Source organism: Cyprinus carpio, unplaced genomic scaffold (assembly GCF_018340385.1).
Source record: "Cyprinus carpio isolate SPL01 unplaced genomic scaffold, ASM1834038v1 S000006646, whole genome shotgun sequence".
Taxonomy (NCBI): domain Eukaryota; kingdom Metazoa; phylum Chordata; class Actinopteri; order Cypriniformes; family Cyprinidae; genus Cyprinus; species Cyprinus carpio.
Window position 1 is genome coordinate 454,143 of NW_024879272.1, and position 19,603 is coordinate 473,745.

General features: G+C 36.5%; 1 protein-coding gene across 2 annotated transcripts in view; it reads left to right on the top strand.

The window, feature by feature from the left end:
- The first annotated feature begins 7,625 nt into the window (after positions 1-7,625).
- LOC109071077 (inactive dipeptidyl peptidase 10-like) overlaps positions 7,626-19,603 on the top strand; it is a 46,293-nt gene continuing 34,315 nt past the window's right edge. The window contains exons 1-3 of one of the 2 annotated variants that reach the window (XM_042755179.1): positions 7,626-7,933; positions 13,826-13,940; positions 14,142-14,237. In XM_042755179.1, the coding sequence (XP_042611113.1) occupies positions 7,811-7,933; positions 13,826-13,940; positions 14,142-14,237 (334 nt within the window). In that variant the 5' untranslated portion in view covers positions 7,626-7,810. The remainder of the gene's footprint in view (positions 7,934-13,825; positions 13,941-14,141; positions 14,238-19,603) is intronic. The other variant, XM_042755180.1, reaches the window with a different exon arrangement.

The following is a 19,603-nucleotide window of genomic DNA, read 5'->3' on the forward strand; positions in this document are numbered from 1 at the left end:
AATTAAATTCAATTCATATTGCTTTATTGCCATGATATACTTAGGTACATATTGCCAAAGCATTGTACATAGCAGAATAAAAACAAACAAAACAAAAATACATATAATAATATATGTATATAATAATATATATCCATAAACAAACAAAACAAAAGTACTTGTAAAATACATCCATATATACATGTATATAAACATTGATGGTACTACTAATGTAGATGTGTTCACTCTTTACCTCTTAGTTTGTGGCATTTGTAAATATAATGTGCTACCACAGGGGAAGCAGGTCCTTCACCAAGTGATATTCTTAATTTGTCATGTTCACGGAGTGACTGGAACTCAGGAGTGTTCTGCTGTATTTGACTGTACAGTGAGTCTCTTAACGATGTGTATTTGTCACAGTGGAGGAGGAAGTGCTCCTCCGTCTCAACTGATCCTCATCTACATTCGCTACAGACTCACTCTTCTTTAGGTAACCATGTCTTTCTGTGTCGTCCTCTCTCTATGGCCAGCTGGTGGTCACTCAGTCTGTACTTGGTCAGTAAATGTTTGTGTGTTATTTTCCTGACTGAGAACAGACTGTACTCTCTGTTGAGTTTCAGATAACACTGGAGACGACTTTGGTCTTTGGTTTGTTCTTTCCAATATGGTATGTATATCTCCCTCTCTTCATTCATAATTTCTTTGATTCTTCCATGTTTTTCAGGACTGGTGATATCGAGTGCTTTGTTAGTCAGATCTGACACCATTACACAATGATGATTTTTTTTGAGAACTCTTTTTCTGTGTTTTTAGTGCTTTAAAATGAAGAGAATCTTCCGAACTAGAGTTTAAGTGGATCCAGAACTCTAAAACTCTTTCTTTAATGTTTAGATTTAGGGGGAGACAGGAGTTATTAGGAGCGTTTTTGTGCACATGAAGCATGCTTCTGCAGAACTCGACATGCAGAGCTTCTGAAGGGTGTTTGTGCCAGTCTTTATGGCTGGAGTTACTCGCTGGGCCCCAGATCTCGCTTCCATACAGGGCAATGGGCAGAATGACACTATCAAAGATCTTTCTCCAAATTCTGATGGGGATGTTTATTTTGAATAATTTTGTTCGTATAGCATGCATTTTTTTTTCTGAAATATCATAATCTTAGTTTTTGGGATGTTGACGTCTAAGGCCCAATCATGGCAGTATTTAGTTAAAATGCCAAGGTTGTTCTGGAGACCTTATGGTGTTTTAGATAGAATTAGCAAGTCATGTGCATACAGTAAATATTTGACTTCTGTGAAGTGTTGTTTTTGGCTAAGTTTTTCCACTAAGTTCTTGTTGGGTTATTGGATAATCTAGTAGATTTTGGTTGTTTTTGATACATAATTCAAGAACATTCAATTTTTCGAGGACTTTTAACTGGGTGGTATTATACAGAGGGTCAGTTTGATGTGTATAGAGCTTCTCAAAGTAATCTTTCCAAATCTGACCATCTTGTATGGCTAGCTCTTGTGGCTTTGTATTGTTTAGACTGTTCCACATGCTCCAGAATTGAAGTGAATTTAAATTTATTTGAAAAGTTTATAAAACCGTACAAAATACAAGTATTCCATACACTTTAGAAAAACTGTCAAGGATAAAAACACAATAAAGCCCTTGGCTTATTTCCATTGCAGCCTTCAATGTTAATATAAAGGTTATGTGTACGTGCAGAACATACAAAGCAACAGTTTCTCCTAATCATAATTATCACATTATAACATCAAATTAATATCAATAAAGTAGAGATAATTCACCAATTTGACAAATACAAATCACAACTGACAATAAACACAAAACTAATTGACACAATTGACAATAAAATCTCCACAAAACACACTAACTACACTCACCAAACAGCCATCATTTTACCAATCTTTTAAAACTCAAAAAAATATTTTACTCCCTTTACTGAAACTGGTAATTTATTCCATGCTATAGCACTAGTATATAAAAATGTATTTTTCCCCACCAAACTCCTAAATTTACATGGACAAATATTAAAATCTCTACCCCTAGTTTTATAGGAATGCTGCTGACTCACCATATAAAAATAATTTTCCAATTATTTTTTAGTGTTTTAAGCGCAATTCTAAATTAACCGCATCTTTGTGCTTTTGATTTGAAATAAATTTTCTTTTTTGAAAGTAGCTCTTGTCTTATTGTTTTACATTCATGGTCAAACCACTTTTCAGAAGGTTTTTATTTAGCTCTATTTTTGTGTTTATATGTGATAGTTTAATTTACATTATCCTTTTTTGCTATATTTTTAAAAATGTCATTAATATGTTTAATTGCTAAATTGATTCCCTTCCAGTTATTATCATATGTTGAATTGTTAAACAGTGTTATGGAATTGACAATTTAATTTGACTTCAATTCTTTAATATATGTTTCAGCAGCACTACGAGTCCATCTATATGGTGTTTTGAGTTTATGTAGATGAATTGGCTTTTTATGAATTTCCCTTGATTTGCTGTTTTCCCCTTTAATGAAAAGATTGATCTGGCTGTGATCAGACAGGGGCGACTGAGCTTTGACGGTAAATGCACTGAAATGGGAAGGGCTTATATTTGATATAGCATAATACACACTGTTCCCGAGATCTGAGCTATATGTAAATTGTCCACAGGAATCTCCTTTGATTCTACCATTGAGGATATAAAGACCTAAAGTTTGGGCTATCTCTTTCCCGTGCCTACTGACTCCAGTATCCTTGTTATTTCTTCTAGGTAGAGTACTGAGGAGATCTTGGGGTATATGTGTGAACAGATGTTTATCTCCTGAATTATCAATATAGTCTAATTCTGAACCAGTTCGAGCATTTAAATCTCCACATAATAAAATTTTTGATATTGATTAATTTCTTCTTGTAAAGCGTGGAATACTTCATCGTTGTAGTATGGGAAATCTGATGGAGGAATATAAATTCCACAGATAAAAAATTCTTTATCTAGAATTCCAAAGCTTTTATCCAATTTTAACCAAATGTGATTTTTGTCTTGCTGTACTGGTGATGTAAACGGGGAAAGGTCATTTTTTATGCATATGACTAAACCTCCAGAATCTCTACCACGATGTACTGAGTTGAGTTTCCATGAGGGCACTATGATTTCAGAGTAACTTGAAGGACACTGAGTGGACACATCTGATCTACACCATGTTTCTGTTAGAATTAGGATGCCAACATTTGTGATGCTATTTAAAAATTCTGTGTTTGTGCTTTTTAATCCAAATGTTTTAGAGCACAAACCCTGAATATTCCAAAAGCTAATATTTAACATTTTGATATGATCAGCGATCAAGCAATATTGCTGTTTATCTGGAGGCAAAACCAAAAATAAGACCTTTTATAAATAAAAATAAAATAAATATAAAAATAAAATTACTAAGTAATAGTAATAGTTAAGCAAGTAAAAAATTGTAGTCAAACTGATAAAAATAAATCATTGTGAATAATGACTAAAAAATAATAACAATAATAATATAGTAATAACAATAACAACAATTGATAATAAAAATAATCACAATGATAATAATCACTGTGTTGTGAACAATCCTTGTAGATTTCAGTTGAGCGTTTTGTTGCAGAGAAGGCTTAGCAGTTGTTTAATTTCTCCCACATCACTAATGGGACAGTACCTGGGCATGAGCTTTGTAAACACGCTAGCTGAGCAAGCAGCTGAAACAATAACTATAAGGACCTTCCCTAATCAGAAACCGTTGGTGGACAGAACAATCCGTGCTGCGGTAAACAAACACACTGCTGCATACAATGCTGGTCTTTTGTCGGGGAACATGAACGAGTACAAAGCATCGTGCTATGCTCTTCGACACGCAGTAAGAGCCACCAAACTGGCCAAGACTGCAAAGCCCTGCAGAGAGTTGTGCGCTTAGCTGAGCGTATCTCAGGGTCTGCTCTCCCCTCTCTGCAGGACATCTACCTCAAACACTGCAAAAGCAGAGCTGTTAAAATCATCAAGGACTCTAACAACCCTAGTAACCGTCTTTTCACTTTGCTGCCATCTGGTAAGAGCTTCCGTAGCCTGATGGCAAAAACTGAGAGAAGTTTCTTCCCCCAGACCATCAGGCTCCTATTCTAAAAACCAGCCTCTTAACATCTTCATGTCTCCACTTAATATTCACTTAATCAGTAAGATATTCATCATTCTCATCTGTTTGCACATTTGCCTCTTGTACATTCCTGTGTATCTTAATATTTAAGACTATAGTATACTTTCGTGCACATTTTATTTTCTATTCTATATTTAATTCGACAGTATACATTTTATTTAAGATTTTATTCTTATATTTTTATTGTTTACTTTATATTTCATTCTTTCATATCTATTTTCATGTATATTTTTCTTAGTGTTGTATTCTTTAATAATTTAACCTTCGAAAAAATTATATTGTCATCATAAGCTGGTTATATATTCTCTATATAATCGTGTATTTGATGAACAAAAAAAATCTTGAATATGCACCCATTCAATTTTAGTAGTATTGTTGAAAATGTAAAACAGAAAAAATGCTATTGTCATCATAATAAATTATGAATTACATGAATCACGTAAATGACAGACCTATTTTCAATTCAAAATGGTGGTATTTGACAGAAGAAAATGGAACAATTTCATAGAAGGGGAACGCTACAGTTGAGCCGACTGTTTTTCATCTTTCATCACACAAGTACTTATTTCAATGTTGTTTACTTTCAGTTTTTATACTTACATTCAGCATATACAAGGTTGTGGTTTATATACTTACATTCAGCATACCCTAAGGTTGTGAGTTCGAGTCTCGGGCTGGCAATACCACGACTGAGGTGTGAATGACGCGGAGTGAATGAACAGCGCTCTCTTCCACCCTCAATACTCATGGCTGAAGTGCCCTCGAGCAAGGCACTGAACCCCCAGTTGCTCCCCGGGCGCTGGATATAGCTGCCCACTGCTCCGGGTGTGTGTTCACGGTGTGTTCACTTCTCACTGCTGTGTGTGTGCACTTGGATGAGTTAAATGCAGAGCACCAATTCTGAGTATGGGTTACCATACTTGGCAAATGTCACGACTTTCACTTTTTCACTTTAACAGCAAGTCAAGAGGGGTAAGCTTTCAACTGTGTAGCCTACATGCATTTTAGATGCTTATATTATGTTCTTGACCCTTCCATGCAATGAATGCACGTTATTGAATGAGCTTGACTGGTGCCAAATTGCATTAAAAATGCTCTAAACTATTTTATTTTATTTTATTTTATTTTTTGCACTATACATAAATTGTAAAAGATATGGTGGGGAGTAGGGGGTTACCATTTTCCCCTCACTGTATGCCATGGGAGAAACAGTCAGTCAAACATAGGGTTAGACCTGCAAATCATCAAATCACAATTTTTTAAATTATTTTTTGGTAGGTCTATCAAAAAGATATTACGATTCTTCTACGATTCTGAACAGCTAACTAAACAAAATCGCTTGTAATTTACTAGAAGTTCTGACAAAATGCACCACAAGGACAAGTTTTCTGTATATATTTATGTTTTGGTTTGAAAGAAAAAGTGCATGCATCCCTGCAGCGCGGCTGACACAGAAGAGAGTACACTGCTTGCGTTCAGTTCATATTCTCCAAAATGGCACTACAGTGATGTGGGGAGAGACAGAGAAGAGGAATTGTTGAATAAAGTCACTATTTTTGTTTTATTCGCATACAAAAAGTATTCTCGTCGCTTCATAACGGTACGGTTGAACCACTGATGGCAGATGGACTATTCTGACAATGTCTTTCATACTTTTATGGACCTTGACAGTGTAAGTTACTTGGCAGTCTATGGGACAGTCACAAGCCTTCTGGTTTTCATCCAAAATATCTTAAATTGTGTTCCGAAGATGAATGAAGCTTTTACAGGTTTGGAACGACATGGGGGTAAGTGATTATTGACAAAAAATTCATTTTGGGGTGGAGTATCCCTTTAAGAAGCAAGAATACAGGTACATCTAAAAAAAAATAGAATATCATGGAAAAGTTCTTTATTTTTTGTAATTTAATTCAAAAAAGCAAACTTTCTTATATTCTAGATTCATTGCACACAAACTGAAATATTTCAAGAGTTTTTTTTTTATTCTGATGTTATGACTTACAGCTTAGGAAAAATAAAAATTCAGTATTTCAGAAAATTTGAATATTCCATTTTGAACTTGATTAGTTTGATTAATTTTGAGTATAAATACTGGGTACCTCTTGGGCTAGTTTAGAACATGCGACCACAATTATGGGAAAGACTACTGACCTGACAGTTGTCCAGAAGACGACGAAGGGCTGGCTGTTCACAGAGTGCTGTATCGAAATATATTCATAGAAAGTTGACTGGAAGGAAAAAGTGTGGTCGGAAAAGGTGCACAAGCAACAGGGATGACCACAGCCTTGGGAAGATTGTCAGGAAAAGCCGATTCAAGAACTTGGGAGAGCTTCACAAGGAGTAGACTGAAGCCGGAGTCAAGAGTCACACACTCAGACGTCTTCAGGAAATGGGCTACAGCTGTCACATTCCTAGAACCAAGCCACTCCTGAACCAAAAAAAAAAAAAAAAAAAAACAACAAAAAAAAAAAACCAACCATAAAAAGCATCTTACCTGGGCTAAGGAGAAAAAGAATTGGACAGTTGCTCAGTGGTCGACAGTCCTCTTTTCAGATGATTCATATGCATTTCATTTGGAAATCAAGGTCTGGAGTCTGGAGGAAGACTGGAGAGGCATAGAATCCAAAGTCCAGTGTGAAGTTTCTGAAGTCAGTGATGATCTGGGTGCCGTGACGTCTGCTGGTGTTGTTCCATTGTGTTTTATCAAGTCCAAAGTCAGTGCAGCCATCTACCAGGAGATTTTGGAGCACTTTATGCTTCCATCTGCTGACAAGCTTTATAGAGATGCTGATTTTATTTTGCAGCAGGACTTTAGCACCTGCCCACAGTGCCACAACCACTTCCAATGATATTACTGAGCTTGATTGGCCAGCCAACTCACCTGACCCGAACCTCACAGAGAATCTATGGGGTACTGTGAAGATGAAGATAAGTAACATCTGACAAACAATACAGAGGAGCTGAAAGCCGCTATCAAAGCAACCTGGGCTTCAATAACACCTCAGCAGTGCCACAGACTGATCACCCCCAACCAAGTATTGACTGAATCAGTAATTCATGTAAAAGGAGCCCCAACCAAGTATTAAGTGCATAATTAAACCTACTTTGGAGATCTTGAACATTTCTGTTTTGTACATCTTTTTTTGATTGATCTTTGAGAAAATATTCTAATTTTTTGAGATACTGAATTTTTTAAATTTTCCTAAGCTGTAAGTCATAACCATTTGTGTGCAATGAATCTAGAATATAAGAAAGTTTGCTTTTTTAATTGAATTACAAAAAATAAAGAACTTTTGCATGATATTCTAATTTTTTGAGATGCACCTGTAGTGTTACATGTCACTGTTTATAACACAGGCCGTTCATCTTTTGCTGGGGCCGCTTAAAAATGGGGTATAAATTAAGAGTATAGCCACTTCTCCAGGCACAACTACAGCACTGCGCCTGTCTATCAGTCCTTCTGTCGGTTCTGTCGGGATCGCGCGTCAGCCTCCCGCCCCTCGAGCGCAGCATCAGTCCAGCCCTCGTTCACAGCGGTTTATATTCGTTCAGATCGATCAGTATCAGATTGCTCGCGCTGCGGTGGAATGAGAAAGACCCTGCTCGGTCACGGACGCTAGCGGAGACACACCGGGGTTTGTTTTGGGGATTTCTCAGCGGAATCATGACGGCCACCAAAGAGCAGCAAAGCCAGAGACCGAATCCGCAGGACGAGGTAACGAACGGCATCTTCTCGCGTTACACGGTGCTTTTTCATCTCGTTAGGGACCTGTTTTTCCAGAATCCGGTGAGTATCGCGCGTACACCAACCCAACGCCCGCGGCGTTCATGACATCACCGTTATCTCTCGGTTTAACTGCAGAGGAAATATCAAACGGTTCTGCTGTCGTGTTTCTTCATCACCGGTCAGTCATTATTCGGTTTCTGCTCGTGATCGTGATTGCGCTGGCCTTGCGCGCGCCCGTGTCTGTGTACCTGTCCAGTCGCGGGAGCGCGCTGATGAAGGTGTCTGTGAATAATTAACGGTTCGCTATTTCTCTGACAGAACCGCGAAAACCTGCTGCATTTTCATCAAATCTGCGTTAGACGCCGTCACTGTGTCTAAACACAACACTCAGTTTTTCGAGGTGATAGTGCTAGTTCTCTCATAATGTGTTTTAGTTTGAAATCTCTGTGAATGTTGAAAGCGAAGTTTCATCTGAACTGCTCTCTGGTTTGTATCTATCTGCTCTATCACTATTGGTTTCATTAGCATTCCGTCATTTTTGTTAATTTCAAAGAACAGATGTCCGAAGTCAGAATTAAGTGACAGATAGATTTTCACAAGAACAAATATTCCATGTAGTCTGACTGTTAAAATGATATCATAACATCTGAACGTTTAATATTTATAAAATTAAATATCCTTAGAATATAGATAAAAAATAAAAATAATAAAAAAACATCTTTGGAAAAAGAGAAAAGTTTTGTTTTTATATATATTTTGTAGCATTTTTTGTTTTGTTTTGTTTTATGTAACTACCCAAGCTGCCTAAAATGAAAGGTAAAGTGTGAGCTCACATAAAAAAAATACTATAGTAATTTATAGTAAATATTATAGTGTTTTTGAACCATTCTATAGTAAAGTACTTGAATTAATCTGTTGTGATAATTCTATAGTTGCTGTGGTAATATAACATAGTGATATTTAAACAAATTACTTTACCCAATACTTTATGAAGTTTTCTACAACTAAAGGGTATATTATTATACTTCAATACACAACAGTTTACTGTAATAAAAACTAAAGTATACTACAGTACAGTTTATCAGTTCACTATACTCCAGTATGCTGAAGCATTCATTAACAAAGTGTTGTAAATACTATAATATACACAGTATAATACACTTTACTATAGTATGGTTCAAAATGAATGCAGTGTTTACTATAGCATTTTTTTCATGTTGGAGAGCACAAACAGAGACTGCATTCAGATGCTTCATTTGTTCAATCCCAGTGTGTTGATTAGTGATATTTTAATGTGAGTGTTGAGATGGTTTATATGGCTGGAGCAGCTGGATGTGTTTGCAGACACATTCGCTCGCTGCAGGTGTTTGTGCTGTCTGTGTCAGAGTCGATCATCTACACTCACATTCATCTTCAGACGATCACTGGCGTCTCCACTGCCTCTCACGTGTTCATGCAGAACTGTGAAACAGAAACACATTGTCTGCTAGACCGATGTCGCTTACAGTACCTGCAATTCAACTATTCCAAATAGAAAATTCTGTCTGCTGGGATATTTGGTGGAGCTTAAAACATGCAACTTTGTTATTTTCATTGAGAGTGCTTTTAAGTCTCAGTTTTTACAGCTGGCCTTCCGATGCACAACCATGATTGCTTTTATTATGGGGTTTTAATGTGGAAAATGTGGCATTTATTAGAATGATTGACTGGCAGAGTCAACTGTGAAGACTCTGCAAACAAGAATAGAAATAATTAATTCCTTTGGCGATGATAATTTACTCTATATCGAACCAATGTTGTTGTTTTTTGTGTATTCTGTGATAAGCATGTGGCGATTAGTAAGATTTGAGCTTTTGATCATCCGTCATAAGCCTTAGTGGAAGAAATCTGTATGAAAATGGTTTTCTGCCAGCACAAGGCCTAGTCTCACAAGTGCACACTTCAGTGTTTCTTTAACTGGTCAGACTGGAAGTACATTGGAAATCATTCTGAGTGTTATTCACTGGAAATATGCTGCAGGTGTTTGTCCGTCAGTCTGCTGCTCTAAATGCTTCAGCTCTTTAAACTCTGATGTATTCTGATCTCAGTGTTTTTATTATTTATCAGCTGCGAAACATCGCTCTGATTCCAGCAATACTGTTCCTTTATGTGGTTATCATTATTATAATATATTAAATAATTAATCATTAAAAACTATTGTCATAATTAAAACTTTGTTATTGTTGTTGTTTTTAATTATCATTGAAGTGAACAGGCTTTAAGGGATGCAATAGTTCCAAGTCTGTAGTGATGAAATTCAGTTTCATTGCTAAATGACAAGATATGTTCAGTAAAAAATGTATTCTTTTAAAGGGCATGTTTATACAGACCTTTTGATAACTTTTCACAGTATTAATGCACTACAGTAACTGGCTTTAACTATATGACAGACGTCCTACTGTGCAAAAACTCATTGCAGGGATCACTGAAAACACACCTTAATAAGCTGGAAACAGGGCTTCTGTCTCTCGCTCGATATTCAGGGTATTGTATATAATTTGCGAGCGTCAGGGACCTGCGATCGATATGCAGGAGACGCTCGGACAGGAGGGATGTCTGATATGAAACAAACACAAAATATGGAAATTTAATCCATTTATTAGATTCAGAAGACTTGGCCAGTCATTTATGTCCTTTTTGAAGTTTGTATGCACAAAAACAGATGAAACATTCCTCAAAAATCTTCTTCTGTGCTCCTCTAAACAAACAGAATTATACGGTTATAGAGCGACAGGAGGGAGAGTAAATGATGACAGAAATCTGGTCATGTCATCACAATTAATCAAAATTCTAATCTCTATTACAACAACATATCTTAAAATTACTTAAACGTTCAAAGCGACAATTAATCGTTCAAAGTCCACATGTTATTCTGCACGCTTAAATTTATAATTTATAAATTTATGCATTTAGCAGACGCTTTTATCCAAAGCGACTCACAGTGCATTCAGGCTATAAATTTTTACCTATCATGTGTTCCCGGGGAATCGAACCCCCAACCTTGGGCTTGTTAACGCAATGCTCTACCACTTGAGCTACAGGAGCACAAGATACGTTGTTTTTTTAAAACATAAGCTTAAGATATGTTTTTTTCTTTCTACATGTTATCTTAAGGAGTTTATTCCATTGTTTTAGTTTCAGTATAACATTATAATACCATTCATATTTGTACTTTTTTATAATTTAAAGAAGAAACCAATCCAATGCATATTTGACATTTAAGGCTTAATACTTAAGGTTTTTCTGTTAGAGTGTTTTTAGCTTGTTTATTTTCATATAAAAATATGGCATGCAGTTGCATCAAACATAAACATCATTCTATGTAAACTGTGATAATCGTAATTAATAAATCGCAATTACAATTTCAAGGGAATAATCGACAATTATGATTTTTGTCATAATCGTGCAGCCCTAAATCTGGTTTTATTTTGTCTGATCAGATCAGCTTCATTTTAAGCTTTTAACAAATAGTATTTGTCTGAAAATGTTAGGAGGTTGCCTTAAGCAGGACTAGAACCCGGGTCTCTGGTGTAGAAGGTGTGATGTGTTTCTTACTGAGTCAGGAGACTTGAGTCTTCCAAACAAAAATCTTTACTTGAGAAACCAAGGTTGCAAAGTACAAATAAACTAGGATAGCCAAGCTTCCATAAAACAGAGAAATGAAAATAGACACAAGGATAAAAAAAAATGGTACAATAAGGTACAGCCTTAACTGAGCACTAGTAACTGTGGTACATTGGCTCAAGACTGAACACAATAGCAGAGAACGAACACCCTTATAAAGGATACAACACAGGTGAAGAAAATCAGGACTAACGAGGAGAGTACTAAGCAAGATTAAGTATGATATTGCCTTCTGCAGGGCTGGAGAGCACTGGGCTTGGGGTAAACATGCCATCTGGAGGCCTGAAGGGAGCATAGCCAAGAAGACTTAAGGAAGGTGTCCCCTGCAGGCCGGGAGTGGAACAGCAGTGCAGAGATTAGAAATTAAAAGGAGCCCCTCCCCTAGGAACGGCCCTTGACGTTCTTCTGACAGTCTCCTTGGGCTCTGCGAAACTCCGAGATGAGAGTCTGGTCTAAAATATCTTGTGCAGGAACCCAGGACCGCTCCTCTGGGCCACAGCCCTCCCAATCCACAAGATACTGAACCCTGCCACGGACCCGTCGAGAATCCAACAGCCTTCGAACGGTGTAAGCTGGCTGACCATCAATGATGCGAGGTACTGATGGGGGTTTCCTAGCTGGAGACAGAGTAGAACAAACAACAGGTTTTAAATGGGAAACATGAAAAGTGGGATGAATCTTCATAGACCTGGGCAAGAGTCGTCGATAAGCAACTGGATTGATCTTCGTCAACATCGACTTCTAGCTCCTGTCCAGGAAATAGAGGGGGTGGGGGACCATACTGACACTCAAAAGGGGACATGCCTATGGAGGAATGGTAAAGGGTGTTATGTGCAAATTCAGCCCAAATTAAATGAGAGCTCCATGTTGATTGGTTGTCCGCAACCAGGCACCTTAATGTCTTTTCAATCTCTTGATTTCTCTTCTTTCAAGCAGCATACAGCAGTGTTGTGCATTTTGACCAGTTGATGGGAAAAGTATTCTTAAAATGCATTCCTAATTCTGAATAATTTGTAATATATAATTATTCACGGTATTTAGAAGTGCCCACGATAGCAATAACATGCATATTCATTACTGTGATATATGGCATTACCGAATACCAGCACGTCTAATGCAGAATATTTAAAAAAAAATACCTTTATTCTCTGTTTCTGAGATTGCAGAGGTTTCCAGATGTTGTGTTCAGTGGTCGGTTGCATAAAATACTTAGATTAGTCTTACAAGTAAGTCATATTTTTTTAAAGCCAGTTACATAACAAAAACGTAGATTGGTCTAATTTGAGTCACTCAGTGGCTCAGACTGGATCTTAAGACAGTGGCTATGTTTATGTAATCGGAGCCTGATGTCCATTTTATTATTCTGACATGCACTGACCTTTATATATAGACGGTAGGAGTATATTTGCACAGTGACATTGCTGACGTTGCTTACGTGGGCTTTCTTATGGTTTGTGGAGTGGTTCATGTGTGTAGGAAACACCATAGATTGTGGTGTTTGATGGTGTGTGAAGGACCGAGCTCCGCCGCTCGTGTTGAGAGATGTAGGTGAGGTCAAAGCGAGCAGCGTTTCACGTGTCACCTCACTAAAAATAACGGCACGCTCACACTGTCTCACGCTCACAGCCGACGTTTGAGGGGTTCATTTTCATCATTTCCTTGTTTTATTTTTGTATTATTGCACTCTAAAGTTGCAGAAAATCGGCACATCTTTAACCCTTTCATGCGTTCTGCAGAGAGCTGTAATGTGGAAGTGTTTGGTGACTTTGACTGTTGAAGTATTTCAGTGATTTATGATCCTCCGAAAGGACAGCAATTATCATTGACTGAAGACATAAATGTACAAGATCTAAATATGACTGTCCTTTAACTCAGGGCCTGTTTGCTCTTCTAAACTGGAGCAGAGTTTTCTTTTGGTCACTCTGATCGTGAATATCACTGTATTATTGTTTTATCACATTCATTGCAGAAGTCTGTGTGGAGGTCTGACGAGATCTCCGAGTCATTTCAGTCTCTATACCAGGAGTAATGTGGGAGACATAAGTTTCATCAGTGAGCAGAAACGCTCCTGTACGGTGTTTCTAGTCCTTCATGAAGGTGAAGTGTTGAACAGAAAGCATTTGTCCATGATTCCACATTACCTGCCTCATATGAGTTGTGCTTCTGTTACTCAGATCATTTAGACTCGTCTATCATCAAGTACAAATGATATGTGTTTGTGTGTGTGTGTGTGTGTGAAGAACTGAGGTGTTTGTGTGTGTGTGTTTGTGTGTGTGTGTGTTTGTGAAGGACCTGGCGGGCATGAGTGCTCCTCAGAGGAACTGGAAGGGGATCGCCATCGCTCTGCTGGTCATTCTGGCGGTCTGTTCTCTCATCACCTTGTCTGTGATCCTCCTCACTCCAGGTACTGCAGCAAACACAAGAAAATGCTTGTGAACTTCCTTCCTGAAATCAGTCTGGCAGATTTCTGCATCACTAAAGTCTGGAGCGTTAGGCCGATGTGAGCGGCGTTACTTGATCTGCCGTTCATTACGTGATGTGTGATGCCTTCAGCAGCTCTGTTTCTGATCCGATGCTCTTGTCTGTCTGTCTGTTTGTGTGACAGTGGATACGCAGCCCGGCAGTGACACCAAGCTGACGGTGGAGGATCTTTTCAGTGCAGATTTCTACATACACGACCCTGAAGCTCGCTGGATCAACGGTAAGATGATACAACCGCAAGGCCACTCACGTCATTCATTTCTAATGGAGCTCATTCATTAATTATCTGTACACCGTCATGAGCTTTTAAGCACAGCTGATCGCAGAGGATGATTGATCAGGACCGCAGACGCTGAGCAATAAACATTATAAAACCAGCCATTTAAACAAGAAACACTCTGACCGACACGTATATCTGTTACTGCTCTTCAGGTTTATCTGAAATGATTGAACTGCAAATATAGACCAGCAATTTAAGCTGTTGCCCAGCCACAGTGTCGTTACTGACTGTGTAGGAATGAGTCAACCCTTTACACTGTGAGTAAATCACTCGCATATGCGACTAAATCTTCATTCTGGGCAACAACCTGTATTTGACGTACTGTGAACTCGAGTGTAAAGGCACACACCTTGCTGTCACTTTGTCTCACACACATGCAGAGAGAGAGTCTTACATAAATGCAGAATTGACGCTCTTAATGTAAACGATATTCTTTGTTGTATTTTCCGGTCAAAATAACGGAGTTCCTTTGGAATTCTTCAGCTTTTAAGAACTGACGGGTTTTCCAGAAGTGGGCGGAACTAATGTGCAAACGACAATCTCATTGGCTGATGCTCACCTATTATCTTCCCTGTTGTGATTTCAGCAAATCAATTCGAGCGAACAACTCAACCTTCTTATTAGTAGAATTCTAAGTATTATTATTGTTATTATCTTATCAGCATTATTGTTAGTTTTTCCCCAATTTTTTTTTTTTTACAGAAACACTGAATAACCAAAAAAGCAGCACCACTAGTCCTAAGTTCAGTTAAAATGACCAATGTGCATTCATACATGGTTTTAATTCTAATTACTAAAGTTCTAGCATTAAATAATCCTTGACTGATGTTAAGAATGTAGTACTTTCCGATATTTAAAAAGCTGTGCCATTTTACAAACATTTATTCATATATTTATATATAAATATATATATATATATATATATATATATATATTATATATATATATATATATATATATATATATATATATATATATATATATATTAGGGCTGTCAAATGATTAATCACGATTAATCACATCCAAAATAAAAGTTTTGTTTACATAATATATGTGTGTACACTGTGTATATTTATTATGTATATATAAATACACACACATGCATGTATATATTTAAGAAGAATATGTTATGTTTATATATTAAATATATTTATATATAATATAAGAATATAAATATATAAATGTATATACATGTAAATATTTTCTAAATATATAATTTATGTGTGTGTATTTATATATACATAATAAATATACCCTGTACACATACATATATTATGTAAACAAAACTTTTATTTTGTATAAAATCAATTTTAAAGAACTCACTTGATCAAGTTGGCATGAATATATATATATATATAATGTAGATTATGACGAATGCAATTTTAAAGTCCATTTTAAAGAACTCACTTGATCAAGTTGGCATGAACAAAAATATACAATAAAACCAAAAAAACAAAAACAAAAAACAACAACAAAAGAAGTTGTTATACAGAAATAGCTATAAAACATCACATTTTGCAAAATTACCCTTGCATTTACTTATACTTGGATTATAAAATTTATTAAGTACAAACATTAAACACTCGGGTAACATAGTTACCTACGTAACATGAACTAACAATGGCATATACTTCTAAAGCATATATTAACATCAACTGATATAAATTTCAACATTTATTGATATATTATTAAAAACAAAAGCTGTATCAGTTAACATTATTTAATGGATATGAGCTAACATAAACTAACAAAGAACAGATTTTTTTATTATTAACAAACAGTAACAAAGATTAAAATTGTAACAAATGTATGGCTCATTTTAGTTAATTTCAACATTTACTAATGTCAACTAATGATACATTATTGTAGGTGTTTTGAACGACACATTGGTAAATGGCAAAGTTTGGAACTTAAACACACTTTGTACTTTTGTGCTATTTATCTAATCATTTACAACTGTTACCATGAATAATTTTTCAGTGAAACAATGATTACTGTTCTTTGTTTGTTGTTCATTTTCAAATCACTCAGGATTCATGATTGTGGTGGTGTAGCGGTGTCTTTCTGCATCTTAATGCGATGATATTATTGTTTTTTGGCTTTACATTTCTGCACCTGTAAACAGCAAAAATATATACAATATACAAGCATTTATTAGGTCTAATGTAATGCGCCAAACTGAGTAAGTTGACATACCCCCTGCATCTTGGCAACTGTACACTTTTACTGTCATGTGACCATGTAGTTTGGAACCATACATCATTTCTGCCAGACTGTGCAAAGGAGAAACACATTGGGGGACTGGAAGACACCGTGGCCGTAGCCAGGGTGTGAAGATTAGTGTGGTCTGGGTGAGAATTGTGCTATAATAACCCCATTCATTATACACACTAAACACTTTATACAGATATGTAGATGTTTGTGAAAGATGTCTTCTCTGTTTTGAGCATTGTTAAATGATATCACATTGCACCATTACTTTAGGTTAGGGATATATAATGTTATCAGTTGTTTATTATTTATTAAGCAATACATAGGCCTATTACTGTTATATTTTTCATTAATAACCATTTCTATATAGACGATAACTTTGTCTAGTGCCATTATGAATGTTGTTGGCACGACTGAAAATTTAAGTACAATATGAAATAGCATAGACGTAACTACACTACACTCTACAGATCTCTGCACTATTGTTATATGCTACTGTTTTGATAACGTTTTTGACAGATAATATCATGATGTGTTTTTGTGTGTGTGTGTGTGTGTGTGTGTGTGTTTCTTTGCGTTTGCCTTACCAGCTGTGGTATCCTGTCAGCAGTGTCTGTGGGCTCTTTTGATTACTAACAGTTTAAGTTCTGGCAGTGTTGCCAGATATTGCTATAAAAACAAATAAAAGTAAATAAATAAAAATATCTTTCCACCTGTAGGCTCTAATGGCCAACAAATTCTCTGTGTAGTCTGTTTTTAGGAAGGCTACAACTTTGGTGTTCAACATATTGTTTCAAAAACAAACAATTAAATATTGAAATTTAAACTTCATTTGGTTGGTTTTATGTTGTTAAAGTTAACTTTAAGAAAAAAAAATATGACTGCCTGTAAAAGGAAATTATTAAATTAGTTTTTAAATTATTATTTATTTTACAGGGGTTTGAATCAGATTTGGTCTGATTACTAGTAATGATTTTTTTTTGTTGTTGTCTAAGAACATGGATATTTTGTACAACACTTTTAGAAGGCCGAGTCATTACCAACAAAAAACAACTAATTACTAATTCAGCAGCTCAACCACTGACTAATGTGGATCTTAATGCATCTACCTGTTAATGCAACGACCTTCGGGTGGTCTCCACTCTCCAGAGAGCGGCACACAGATTGTGAGTGAAGCTGCGGAGCGGGCGGGAAACCACGGAGTGGATTACTTATCAGCAATTAAGCAGAGCGGTAACTACAGCTTTGAGCTGGTAATGGGGGATTGGTGAGAGGGGCACCTCAGCCGATGAGGGCAAAAGGGCAGTAGCTCTAGCCAAAAATCACTGAGCGGCCCTGTTTCTACCTGTTATAAGACATCTATTTACAGCAGCAACGCAATGACATTTTCACAATAGTGGCTTGCCCAGCATTAATATTGTTTAGTGTGTAGCATGCAAATTAAAGGCAGAGCTCACCCAAAAATTAAAATAATTTCAGTTAAGAGTTCCCCCAGTTGCTGCAGAAAATAACATGGTGAAATGGTCATGCTGACATTTACTTGAACTCAGCAACGTTCTCATTGGCTCTAACTGCTCCTTGCTAGTCCAGTCAGAGAAGTACCGGTATAACAAAGATGATGTCCACTGTCTTGGACTCCAAGCACTGCTCAGTGTTCACGGGTGTCTGAGGACATCTGCCATTTCTTCAGCAACGACTCTTCTCTTTGATTGCTACAAAACAGAAATATTAAAAGAAATTTGTGGCACATTAAGATAAATAATCAGTTATTCTTGTGCGTCTCTACATGCTGAGTGAAGAAGCATCTAAAGTGATAAACTGTGATGCTGTGTTTGTGTTATAGTCAGTTACATGTGTTTTGGCAGAGGTATTATAGATGTACATGTACAGTCCGCTTACATTGGGGCTCAAAACCACTCGTAAGTAACAGGGGTATATTTGTAGCAATAGCCAAAAATACATTGTACAGGTCAAAATTATAGATTTTACTTTTATGCCAAAAATCATTAGGATATTAAGTAAAGATCATGTTCCATGAAGATATTTTGTAAATTTCCTCTGACTGTAAACTATAGTAAAACTTAATTTTTGATTAGTAATATGCATCAGGTTTTTTTTTTTTTTCTAAATGTTGGCCAACAGATGTGTTTTATTTTTTTTTGGTACCACCAAGAAGTAAAACTGTACTTAAGTAAAGGTTGGATTTTTCAGTGGACCTTATTTTTTGCATTTGGGTTCTATGTTGTTAAAAAAAAGGAGAATTTTTAGAAGTCCATGACCACATCTTGAACAGGGGTGCCAATAATTGTGGAGGGCACTGTATATATTTAATTTCATTCAGTTTGGCGCATTACATTAGACCTTATAAATGCTTGTATATTTTTTGCTGTTTACAGGTGCAGAAATGAAAGCTCACAAAAAACAATAATATCATCGCATTAAGATGCAGAAAGACACCATTACACCACCAAAATCATAAATCCTGACCGATTTAAAAATGAACAACAACCAAAGAACAGTAATCATTGTTTCACTGAAAAATTATTCATGGTAACAGTTGTAAATGATTAGATTTATAGCACAAAAGTACAAAGTGTGTTTAAGTTCCAAACTTTGCCATTTACCAATGTGTTGTTCAAAACACCTACAATAATGTATCATTAGTTGACATTAGTGAAAGTGAAAGTCGTGACATTTGCCAAGTATGGTAACACATACTCGGAATTGGTGCTCTGCATTTAACCCATCCAAGTGCACACACACAGCAGTGAGAAGTGAACACACCGTGAACACACACCCGGAGCAGTGGGCAGCTATATATATCCAGCGCCCGGGGAGCAACTGGGGGTTCAGTGCCTTGCTCGAGGGCACTTCAGTCATGAGTATTGAGGGTGGAAGAGAGCGCTGTTCATTCACTCCCTCCCACCTACAACTCCTGCCAGCACCGAGACTCGAACCTGCGACCTTCGGAGTGTAAGTTGAGTAAGAGTAACATTTTAGGCCACAGCTGTAAATGTTGAAATTAACTAAAATGAGCCATGCATTTGTTACAGTTTTAATCTTTGTCACTGTTTGTTAATAATAAAAAAATCTGT